Consider the following 12208-nt stretch of genomic DNA (forward strand, 5'->3'; position numbering starts at 1 on the left):
GAACTGATTCTCACCGTCAGGTCTGTCAGTTCGCTGGCGTGTGTACTCGAGTACTCGAGATGATATTGATTTCTATGGCAATCAGATATTGGGCCAATTCCGCCGAAAATGTTCGCCCTCGATGTTACGCGCAATCGCGTGGAAAAAAGAATAAACAAAAATTTGCGCAAAGGAGCATTTTGTGACTTTCGAGCGTGAAAGAGTACGTTTCTGGGTAAATAATGCAAGAATGCAAGGCACGTCGACTGGAAGAGGCGTCAAGGAAACTGCGGAATTCATTTCGGAATAAGCGAATCGTACATTGCACCGCGATACTTCTTCTTCTTCTTCTTCTTCTTCTTCTTCTTCTTCTTCTTAGTCATGACATCTTGACAGATGTGTTGTGATCCGTTTTGATCAGCCTGCCTCGAAACTGGAAATAGCTCGTGCTATACTTCGCCATCGCTCTGTTCTACGTGTCGTAAACAGCTTGACCGAAATTTGTTTGTAGAAATTTTTTTGTTACATCAACCCAACGTGTCGGCGAGCGTCCACACGTCTCTGTCTACCTCCCGGTCTTCCCTGAATCACGAGTCGTTTAATATTGTCGCTATATTGTATGTGGCCAAAAAAGTAAGTATTCTTGAATAAACGATACTTGACAGACGTCTTTGAGGATATGTATTTTCATTGAGTATGGGTGCGTTTGTTCTCCGCACAGTCCAAGAAAGTCTCAAAATCCTGCACCATACCCATATTTCAAACGTATCAATTTTACGTTTAGCAGTTTCTCTGATGATCCGTATCCCGTAATTCGCAAGTAAATGAAAATAGAGAACACCAAAGCACCAACGAGTCTTGTTTTCATGTTTCTAGTAATGTTTTTTACCTTGCCATACTTTGGTAGCTGTAACATCGCCATTCTTGCCATTGTATTCGACGTTGAATTTCATCTTTATTATCAATTAGAATCCCAAGATACAAATTGACTGATTGCTAAACAATGACTAATTTACTCGATACCAGGTCTATTGTTTTGTTCTTCCAATAAATAATTAATCATTATCTTGGTTTTGTCAATCACTATATCATATTGTGAGTTGATTTGCTGAAGTCTATGCAGAAATTCTCCAATCTCTCTCTAATTGCATGCTATAAGTGCATGTTGTGTCATCCGCAAATTAGATATTTGTACACCTTTCTCTATATGATTCCACTCATCCAATATCTGCCTCATACACTGTTAAATATTTAAAGATGAAATTTAAATCAATATCTTGAGTTAAATAACATTTTGTTATTTTTAACTATCATGTGTGTCAAAATTTATTATTTTAACACAAAATAGTCTTATTTTAACTCCAATGGTTTAGTAAGTTTAGTTAAATTAATAACAAATTGAGTAAAAGCAGTGGACGACCTATAAGAATATTTAAAAATGACTCAAATTGAATATAATTTGATACTACGAATCTAACAGTGTAATGTGCTCACTGGTTAAACAGAATCGGAGAGAGTACACAGCTCTGCCTCACACCATTACGAACGGTACATGCGTCAGAGATGAATTCATCTTTATTTTACGTGGACAGAATTAGCTTCATACAGCGATCGAATGAGAAAAACCAAATGATGCAGTATTCGAGTAAGATGTTCCAAAGTTTTTCCCATTTTACGTTATCCAATGCTTTCCGAAAATCCACAAAGCAAAACACAAATAAATGAATACATAGTACCCTCGCAACTTCTCTATGATTTGCCCGATGTTCAGTACCTTCTTTAGTACCTATCGCGATACACTAATAACTTCCAAATTAACTCGCCCAATCTACACATCAGATTTTTGTAAATTCTCTATAAAAACCTATGCAACATGAACTTGATGTTTGTTTAAAATCCTTGTGTTTGTAATAATTTTAGATCGTGAGTTCGTATATATTATCTCTTATAATTTCAAATTGTCCTAAAGGGTTTATCCCAGGACAGAATAATGAATCTATATTAGTTGCATTAGCAACTTACAACCCGTTTTCTATTACAATTGGGATTAGGATTTAAAGCCTCGCGTGCATGATAGCGCTAAGTCCCGAGGGAGATGAGGGCTTCTATAGTTAACGGCACCGCAGAATTCCAAGACCGTACGATGCGATATGCCTGCGGGCATCCAAAGATACGGACAAAGACGCTCAAAGATACTCAAACAAAGATACAAGGGTGATGCCATAAATGTCTACAGCAGTCAAAGATCAACTGGTTCGCCATGCACACTGGATATAAAAAACTTTTAGATAGCTTTCGTGCGGTTGAAACCCACTGTGTTGAATTTTCGTAATATAAATTCCGCTCGTATCGACAGCGCTTCAATGGAAGCTGACCATCTTTTTCGTTTTTTTGCCAACATCTTTCAGATAAAAAGAAGAATTAATAATAAAACGTCGCGGGGCGCTTCTAAGTAGCATCCTTCGTATACGAGCGTTAGTTAATCGGACTCGGCAAATACGGGAGGGGTCGGGTGTCCCGCGAGGAAATAAGAAACGAGAAGAGACGATAAACGGGGGAAAAAGGACGGTACCTAAGGATGGACTCTCGTCGTCAGGCGTGAGGCCAATACTCGGTTCCGTGCTGCTGCCGCAATCCCCGACGCCCCCGCCGCTTCCGCTCCCGACGCCGCCGCCACCGCCGCCGCCACCGCCGCCACCGCCGCCACCGCCGCCACCACCACCGCCGCCGCCGCCGCCGCCGCCACCTTCGCCCTCCGCGTCGTGCTCGTCGTACTCTGAGAGCACCTTGTCCAACAGCTCGATCGATCGTTGCACATCGTCACCTCTGGAACAAACGTAACGTTTGATTCTATAGAGATTATAACCGCTCTGTAAACAGCGCGGACAGTTTCAACCCCAAACAAAGGGAGAGTTTCATTGCGCGACCGTCCCCGCGATTCACTCTCATACGAGTGAAACAAACGGAGACTCGCCATGCACACATCTTTTCGACTCGACAAACTGTACCGTAGAATATAAATAAAAGGCACAAAGCTTGCCTATATAAAAATTGCATAAAAGCTTCGAGTTTTTTTTAGTTAAACTTGAGAAATTATATTTCTACTCTCCTTTCACTTTTCTCATCAGGTCGACATAAATCATCGCTATCGTTGGCAAAGTTACTGTGTCACCTGCTCCCCTTCATCTTATTATGGCCGGTACCCACGCGTCCCACTTTCGTAAACGATAACCGATAAACACCCCGATAATTTTACACTGGTGGCGCAAACTATTTTCCGGAAAGGGAGGGGGAGGGACAGTTAAAAAGCCCCCGGTTTAATTAAAAAGAGAATATGGGTCACGTTAATCCTCAAATGTGCGCGTCGCGAAACAATCGCGTAGCTCTAAATTAAAACAGCAAATATAGGGCGGTCCAGAGATTTTCATCTTCTCGACTTTCATTATAAAATGCATTTTCCACTGCGAGTGTGCAAAAAAATTCGCACTTGAAAAAAAATCTAAAATTTTTAATTATAATTTTTATTTCACACAATGTGCATGTCTCTTTTCCCTTCCAGTTGTATTTCAGAAATTTTGTTTGTATTTTCTAAAATTTTACAAATCCATTACACGTACGATATGTCGCGTGAACGCCCAAGTAGAGAATTTACTATGAGCGTTATACTCACAAAGCAACATGCATTTAATGAAAGAACCTATTCGATCGGTGATTTCTGGGTCAGTTTATCGAAGTCACCGCGGAGGTGGTGCAGTTTTGGGATCGAGGATCGACGTCTGGTGGTGAGAACGGACGTATGCGGGGACGAGCGCGGCGATGGTTTAGCAAACTTCGTTACTCCGTTACGTTCGTTGGGCGGATTCTATTTTATCTGGGCCGCGGTGTATACCTACAGAACGTTCGTCGTGAATTACTGTGTAAAATCGATTATCCGGCATGGCGCATTAATCGTCCTTATTTAACTCGTCCGCCGATAGACCTTTCGCGGTCGAGCGGAAAAAAGGGTGGTATCTGTCCGATGGCTATCTGGAGAAAAAAGATTTCCCCATTAATAAGAGGAAAAAAATAATTTTGCGTAGGTCGAGGTAATTCAATGTTATTTGATATGAATTCTTCAAGTGAGAAAGATCGGTGTATAACTTCCCCTACGTAAATATTTATACACTAAACTATATAAAGACTATAAGTTTACGTGACTTCATGCGTATTTTTAAACTAGCTTTTCGGCCCGCGCTTCGCGCGGGCCTCAAAGCTATTCCCCCGCCAATCAGCTTTTCGGCCCGCGCTTTGCGCGGGCCTCAAAGCTAATCCCCCCGCTGACTCACTATATTATTAGCTCTAATACAATTTTTTATTTGTTTAATTTATAAAACTTCTTTGTATACGATATTTTTTGTATAAGATTCTGGATTTTCTTCAATGAGATGTCCTTGATTGCTTGTTTCATCAATCTTAATTTTGACATTTTCCTTTTTGGTTGCTCTAGAAAATGCCACATAGAGTTGACCATGAGCAAATACAGGATGTGGCAGATAAATCCCAACTTTTTGTAAAGTTTGTCCTTGAGATTTATTTATTGTCATAGCAAATGATACTCGAATAGGAAACTGTCTCCGTTTAAGCTTGAATGGAACTTCCGAGTCATTTGTAATGAAATCGATTTTTGGGATGAAGACAATCTGGCCTCGAGCAGGACCAGTTAGAACCTCCGCATAAATAAGATTATGTTTCAAATCTGTAACAATAAATCTTGTGCCATTCAAAGTCCCCTACGTAAATATTTATACACTAAACTATATAAAGACTATAAGTTTACGTGACTTCATGCGTATTTTTAAATGTAAGGGATCAATTCAGAGCCCTCTTGATGAAGAGAAATCTCGAAATCTACTTTTTACACCTTGTACATGTAATCAATATCTAGACGAAATAGTCATCGATCGTTGAAAGGTTGACGAAGCGCAAGGGAAATTTCGAAGCTTGATAAAGGCGGGCCCATCGTCAACCCCTATTATCACACCTGGCGTACACGTGTGACTTATCTCACCTGACGACCGCGTCATCATATCACCTCAAGGTAAAAGGGAGATTTATGACATAGACTCTATTCGCGGTCCGAAAGTTCGTTATTATTAACGCGCATTAATTATCTTTCGCAGCGAACAAACCGAGGCAACGTAGGTACGTCATCGATAACGCTCAAAGCTCGGGCTGCGTTACACTCTTCCGGGTCATCGGCTATATTGGAACCACGATAGCTTCGAATGCCCCGATGTCTACGTGCACGGCCGATAACCGAGCATTTAATTAGGCGCAATCCTGTCGGGGGGGGGGGGGGGGGGGCGCGAATAGGAATAGACGAGCGAAGTTGCGAGGCAATTCGAGCATCGACACAATGTGGTCTTCGGCCGACCAAGCTGTAATCACGATTGTTAATTACTGTGGAAACACGACGATGACCTATGTTACTCGCAATGTAACGCGCGAAAGAAGGAGGAAGAAGGAGCTCTCCTCGTCGAGCCAGTTAATGGATTACGCTGTACTTGGTGATGAAGAATTCACCAATAGATTTCACGATATAAGAGAAATCACTATAAGCAGACGTGTCTGATCACAAAGCTGAGATTCATATGTTTTAAATTTTAATTACAACTTAGAATTATCTTTGTCTTCAGAATAAAATTACGTTTATGATGATTTTATCCTTCAAAAATGTATGTTAGATACATATATTTTTCCTTTTATTGTGTTTGATCTTTTCTCCCCTTTATCATTTTCTTTTTAAATTGCGTAGAGCCAGACAGTAATCAAAAGAGAAAATGTTCATCGGCCGCCGTTCTTGGCTCATTACGCTTTGAGAAAGAAACGCACTGATTTTTTGGGACAAAAGATACGCGAAGTGAATACTTTGTGCGGGGTTAATATCCCAAGGAGTAACTCTACCGTAAAATAATCGTTGTGGTCGCAAATTAATGAAAGAGACGGATGCTACTGATTGATCTTTGCCAGATTGGCAGCCTCTTGATGGCTGCGTACATATTAAAGCTATATAGGCCCACTAATTTCGCTTCCTAAAAGAATAGCGCGCGATTATAATTATGGAAAATACATGAGTAAACGAGAAACTAATACTTTCTCATCTTGTACATATTCTTAAACAATTTAAAAATTTAAAAATTTTTCTTACTTTTTTCAAAATATTTCTATTATATAATATAATTATTCACGTAATCGTTCAAACGGTTAGAAAATAGTTATATATTTTATAATCAAATCCGCAACAATGCGAAAAATGCATCAATTCAAAATGCGACTCATCCTAGCTCTAGAAAAAAATATACTGACGCACGCGATAAAAGCATCACCAAGACGTGTCAAAATTCTTTCCATTTTTCTTTGGGTTAAATCCACCCGATCGTCTAGCAATCACGTAGAAAAGTCCACAAGGTATCTAAAAAGACCTCTCTGAAAGACGTTTGCAGATTAGAATGTCTCTTTGACATCTTTGGACCTCCGTGTCTTACAGACGGCAAAGAGCCTCTGCTCGCTCGAATGACAAACCGTTGTCGTTTATCTTTCCCGCTTTCGTCGCTTCACCTCGGCGGAACCGCCGCCGCGCCGGACGGGCGAGCCTGAAGAAAATTCCCTGAAACTCCACGAACAAATAACATTGCGTCGACGGCGAGCTCGTTAAACGCCCGTTTTTCAAGCTCGTCCGCCACGAGACCGACGCGGTCTTCGACCACGACCGCCGACGGGTGAAACGGGTTTAATATGCCGGCTTTCGTACTTTCAAAAGTTTGCCTACGCCGCGCAACAAACGGTTGAAATCCGTTCCTATTTTCTTCTACCTCGCCACGTCGCCCCGAGAATTCGGGAAATATCTCGCCGAACCGACTGATCGTCTCGTTTTACGCGATTCATGATCCGAGATTTTAATTGGTCGCAAAAAAGTCCCGAAAAGCTCTTTATAATTCGATAGAAAACAAAGTATTTATTATTATATTTTCTATTGAATCGTTTCGCATGGATCTCTCTCTCTCTCTCTCTCTCTCTCTCTCAATCTCCCGTCATAATTGCTATTGTTAAGACAATAACTATTCCGCATGAGATATCCTTTTTTTCTTTTCGGGCGAAATAGTATATAACATCAGTTCGTCGTGCGTCATTAGTCGTTAATCACTGGTCGCGTCAATAATATAATCAATAAATAATCAGAAAAGTAATTATGTTCTTCTCACCTCACGATAGAATATTCTCTCGAGATGTTTGGAAACACACTTGTGACAATAACAATTCAGAAGCTAGAGTACAATATCCGTTCTTCGTGGAGAGTACTTATTGCTTATTTGAAAATTTAAAATAAAATTTAAATTTAAATTAAATTAAAATTTGATAAGTACAAAATATATACAGTCGTTACTTTAGGTTTTGTTCAAGAAAAGGTATTGATTTTTCAGGACCATCGCTATTGTTTCCTACTCGTCACAAAATTTTCTCTGTCAATAAGGGAAGCTGACTTATGCAAGGGCTTTCCTCCCCCGTCATTCTCTGTCTTGCTATTTCGCTATATCGAGTTTTCCTTGAAATATTTCACGGTATTCATCCCGAGTGCACTTAGACGGACGTTTCTCGAGCATGGCATGTTCCTCTCTTCCGGAATCGAAATCTTTTCTGAGGATTGGCTGTATGTACAATGTGCGCGGCACCCTTAAACGGGGGCTCCTCGAGGCATTTTTCGGAAGTATACGCGGCAGAATCAATACTTTCCTTGAACTCTCCGCAAGTCGGTAAACATCGTACGTGTGAGACGGCGTGCGTGTGTGAGAGTTTGCGCTCGCTCGCGGCTTAAAGGGGAAAAGGACAGTTTCCGGGACATGTCGCGAATAGCGAAGCTCCTCGGAGATATCTGCGCGAGGCGAAAATTGAATACGATAGTCTCTCAAGTGGCGATGTAACCTTCAAGTGTACTCCATAAACTTCTCGCGACCGTGCACGGCTGCTTTTCCGAGTCGACAAAATGTAATAAATATAAGTGCGAGATGCAATCGTTTAATTTTCATCTAAGTTCGATCGGAGAACTGACGTCAGATCACTGTCGTTTCACCCTGCACGCTCCCCAATTGCTTCCACGACACTCCACCAAGTGATCGTCGACGAGCGTTTAAGTCCTTTTCCCTTTCTTCCACCGCGGACAAGTCGAGAATTTACGGTGCTCGAGCATCCTGCGGTTTTCGAAGCGGGAGACACACGCGGCGTCTCTATTCGTCGTGTCGTAGAAATCGACCGACCGACCGACACCAGAAGCGTCCGCGAGGCATCGGTAAGGTGAGGCGACCGTGTAATCTATAGCGGCCAGGTATATCGATTATCTTGTGACCCGATTCCGACTGGATATCGAGTTCCTGGGTTGGCATATGGAATTGCCGCGTCCGCGTCCCACCGCTGCACGCACTCATACGCGTGCGCCGCCATCAGGTATTGGACTGTTCCACGTGCAAGAGTGGAGATCCTGGAAAGTCACACTGTTCTCCACGCGCCTGCCGAATGTACAGCTTTCACCAAATATGCCAAAAGTGCTTCTTCTTGACTTTAGGTTAGCGAATATTCTAAATAATATTTATACCTGCATCCCTCGATTACGCGATACTTTTTATACGTGATATCGCGCGGTCAGAAAATATATCTTTTCTAAATATATTTATTATATATTAGTAAGAATATATATATATACACATAGATATAGTCATTCTGTGTATGGTTGTGTGTAGGGAATGCAGTTTGTTAGAAAATATCAACAAAGATTCCCTAACAAAAGAATGCCGCATCACACAGTCTTTATACCAAATGTTTATTTGCAATTACGCTTGGATTTAAATTCCTAGGGTGATCAATTTTTAATATTATATCGATGTATAACTTGTATGACATTTTGATAGATAATAATTTAAAATGCAAACTGAAGTGAAATTGTTTCTTACATATATAGATGTATTTACATCGTACTATTGCTTTAACTTTCTAATGAAGCATTTTTGGATCTATGTTTACATCACTTTTTTTTTGTTCATAGAAAATATAACTAAAGTTTATATGGAAAATTCTGGGACACCCTATATATAAGTTAGAGTAAATAAATAACTAAAATAAATAACTAAATAAGTATATACCTATACATAATTATAAATAGATACATAAATGTTTAATTTTGAATAAAAATAGCCTTTCCTATTGTATTTTAAAGCTATAGTTGAATGTACCTGAACTAAAGTATTCTCTTAGAGACATATTATAGATCACGTCCTTTTGATATTTTATCAAATTCTAAATCTTCGCTTGGTTTTCTATCGCGCTTACATGTTTTATGTATTTTATCGTGGAACTACATTAGTGTGTATATTCTTTCTATTTTTTCTTTTTTCTTTTATTTAGATAACTGCAGATTAGGTATGAAACTAGATACGAAAAAGTGTAGAATGAAAGAATTGTTAATATTCCAATGAATAAATTTTTTCCTGATTATGATTATTATTTTTATGGTACGTGAACGTTTCCCAGTTTAATTATGTCTGGACATGTGAACGATCTCGATGATCGTAATTCATTAAGAATGTCGGCGTTTTTAATTGCGCGATTCTCGCGTCGAGTAATAATTCGTTCCGTATTAATTCGCGCTACGGAGAAACGTAAATTCTAACGGTGAAGGCTAAACGTGACGCATATATTTGTTCTTTATAAAAAGGTCGAACCAATATACGAATATATCAATGCGAAAAGAGTGATCTAATTAAGTCAAAAGGCTTAAAATTAAAATAATAAGATTATTTGTAATTTGCAAAAATTTATCATAGATCTAGAATTCAAAATAAAATGAATCTGTCAACTGTTCGCAGCAAAAACGCTGCATTCTTCGTCGAGCTATAGAATAAAGAGCCACGAAGAGTAAAGAGCCGACGTTTATTGGCACGTGAGGATATATCGACGGCTGACGACCTTCCGCGAAACGTCTCCAAGTTAATAGCCCTCTATCGGCTACGTTTTATTATACCAAGACAATATTGTCGCGGTTCAGGTGACCCGTCGGACCCGAACCCCCTATCGGGGCTCCTCGCCAAACGATACCTCACGTGCGTGCAAGGAACCCGCCAGACAACTTGCACAATACGATCTGTCGTATAGTAGCGTAGAGTTTCGTCGGCCAACTTCAAGACCGCCTTCGCCGCACGTGACAATATTGCGGGCTGCTCACGAGGGGAAAAAAACCGTCGTTCGGCCGTACCGCACGTCATTGCGTATTTACGATAGCGCGACTGTCCGACCTTAATAAATGGCCTGCGCGCTTCATCCCGTATTCCACGCCACGTTCCTGTGCCGATGGTCACGTAAATGACCCCCTCGTAGTAGCGAACCTAATCCTTCCCCTATTCCTCACTTGCAATTGCACGATATAATTTTGTTACAAAAGCGGGACCTAGCACGTCGCGCGATTGAACGACAATTCGGTTTGTCGGGATCTCATGCGTGCGGCGAGCTAATGGATCGTAATGTGACATCGGCTGGCTTTTCGCGTACAAGTGAAACGCGGCGATGTCGTCGCGCTGAACGGACCTTTTCCGAGGTTTTTACCAACCGTCCGCATAATATTCGAAAATATTTGGACGGCAAACGTTATCCTTTCATTCCGCCCGACGTTATATGCTTCAACTTCGTGCCAACGTAAATGCGAGTAAGACATTTCGCTTCCATCTCGAGTGAAATTAAAGTTCGAAATGTCAACTCGCTGCTTTTATTCATCTCTAAGAATCACCGCTACACTCGATAAATATTACGTATTTGCATTGAAATGCTTCATCAAGGTGCTACTCAAACTTTGCAAAAAGATTTCCTGTGTGAAAACTCCTTGATTTTTTAGACATTTTTGTTCAAATCTTTACGTCTTTACGGAAAATTACAATATCTTTTAAAGTAAATAAAAAATAAATTCAATTATCTGATATAAAGTAGCGCGCGATATGCCGGAAACGGAATCCACGCGATTCGCGGGAAAAAGGAACACACGTCACCGCTTTATTCCTCCCCCTGCCACGACCGAGATAAATAATTATCGTGGCCATATCGCGTCATGCGCGAGCAGCTCGATCGATTGGAACTGAAATATACGCGCGCTTTGCGAAATTAATTTGCAAAGTTGCAATGTTGCGTCACGATGTTTTGGAATAGGTTAGGGTTAGGTTAGTTAGGTCTATCTAATGATAATGTCTTGGATATACATAATGATATTTTTATTCTTTTAAGTAAAAATAAAACTTTATAAAATATTAAATTTTATAAATCTTTTAAGAAGAAATATATAAATAAAGTTAATCTCTCTCTCTCTCTCTCTCTCTCTCTCTATATATATATATATATATATATATATATATATATATATATATCTTATATATATATATATATATATATATATATAAGAAAATAAAAAATTTAATTAAATAAAATATATAGTAAAGATATTTCTTTATTTAATTTTTATTATGCATCTCTCTCTCTCTCTCTCTCTCTCTCTCTCTTTCTTCTCTGTGTTGTTTTATTGAATCAATCCTATTATTCTAAAAACTCCTATATAGGTATTTCAGCACATTTTATTCTGTATTTATAATTTTATTAATTAGATATATATTGATGACATGTTACATATAGGAAATAACTTGAATAGTTCGATAGTCTGATATTTTCAATCAACTAGAAATGGAAATTTATTGAAAATTCCTCGAATCTCAACGTAACAATGAAAATTGGTTCGCAATTTTGGCCAGCGTTGCGCGTATACTAGACGCTGCGGAAATTTAAACTGTATATATAGATCGTTTATTGACAATGGTTTAGAAGTTTAGACTTTAGTAAGATCGGTAGACTAAACTGCTTTCGCGTATGCAGTGTTAAAGTTTGATTTAAAGCAAAAGTTTACCGTTGCTACGCTCCCTTCTGCCATTCCTCACTCATCAGAAACATAATCTCTTCGTTTTGCTCGTAAATCGAACCCGCTCGCGAACAAACTCTTTTCGTGCTCGTTCTTTGCTCCAGTTACCGAAAGGGGCAACATCGCGGTCTCCGCCATCTCCGGGAGTTCCAGGACGGAAAGCGACCGTCAATAAAATCTGCTGGCAATCGCGAATTAATTCTCGAGACCGTTTCCCCCGGGCCATCGATCTCCTCTCGAATCGCATCCCCT

At 39.9% G+C, this 12208-nt stretch overlaps 1 protein-coding gene across 4 annotated transcripts in view; it reads right to left on the bottom strand.

Moving 5' to 3' along the window:
- Positions 1-12208, bottom strand: part of LOC143908434 (uncharacterized) — a 279285-nt gene that overhangs the window by 85758 nt on the left and 181319 nt on the right. For all 4 annotated transcript variants that reach the window (XM_077426096.1, XM_077426097.1, XM_077426098.1 and 1 more), the window contains one exon: positions 2552-2805. In XM_077426096.1, coding sequence (XP_077282222.1) covers positions 2552-2805 — 254 coding nt within the window. The remainder of the gene's footprint in view (positions 1-2551; positions 2806-12208) is intronic.

The sequence above is a fragment of the Temnothorax americanus genome, unplaced genomic scaffold (assembly GCF_048541705.1).
Source record: "Temnothorax americanus isolate GAGA-0224 unplaced genomic scaffold, ASM4854170v1 Scaffold95, whole genome shotgun sequence".
Lineage (NCBI taxonomy): Eukaryota > Metazoa > Arthropoda > Insecta > Hymenoptera > Formicidae > Temnothorax > Temnothorax americanus.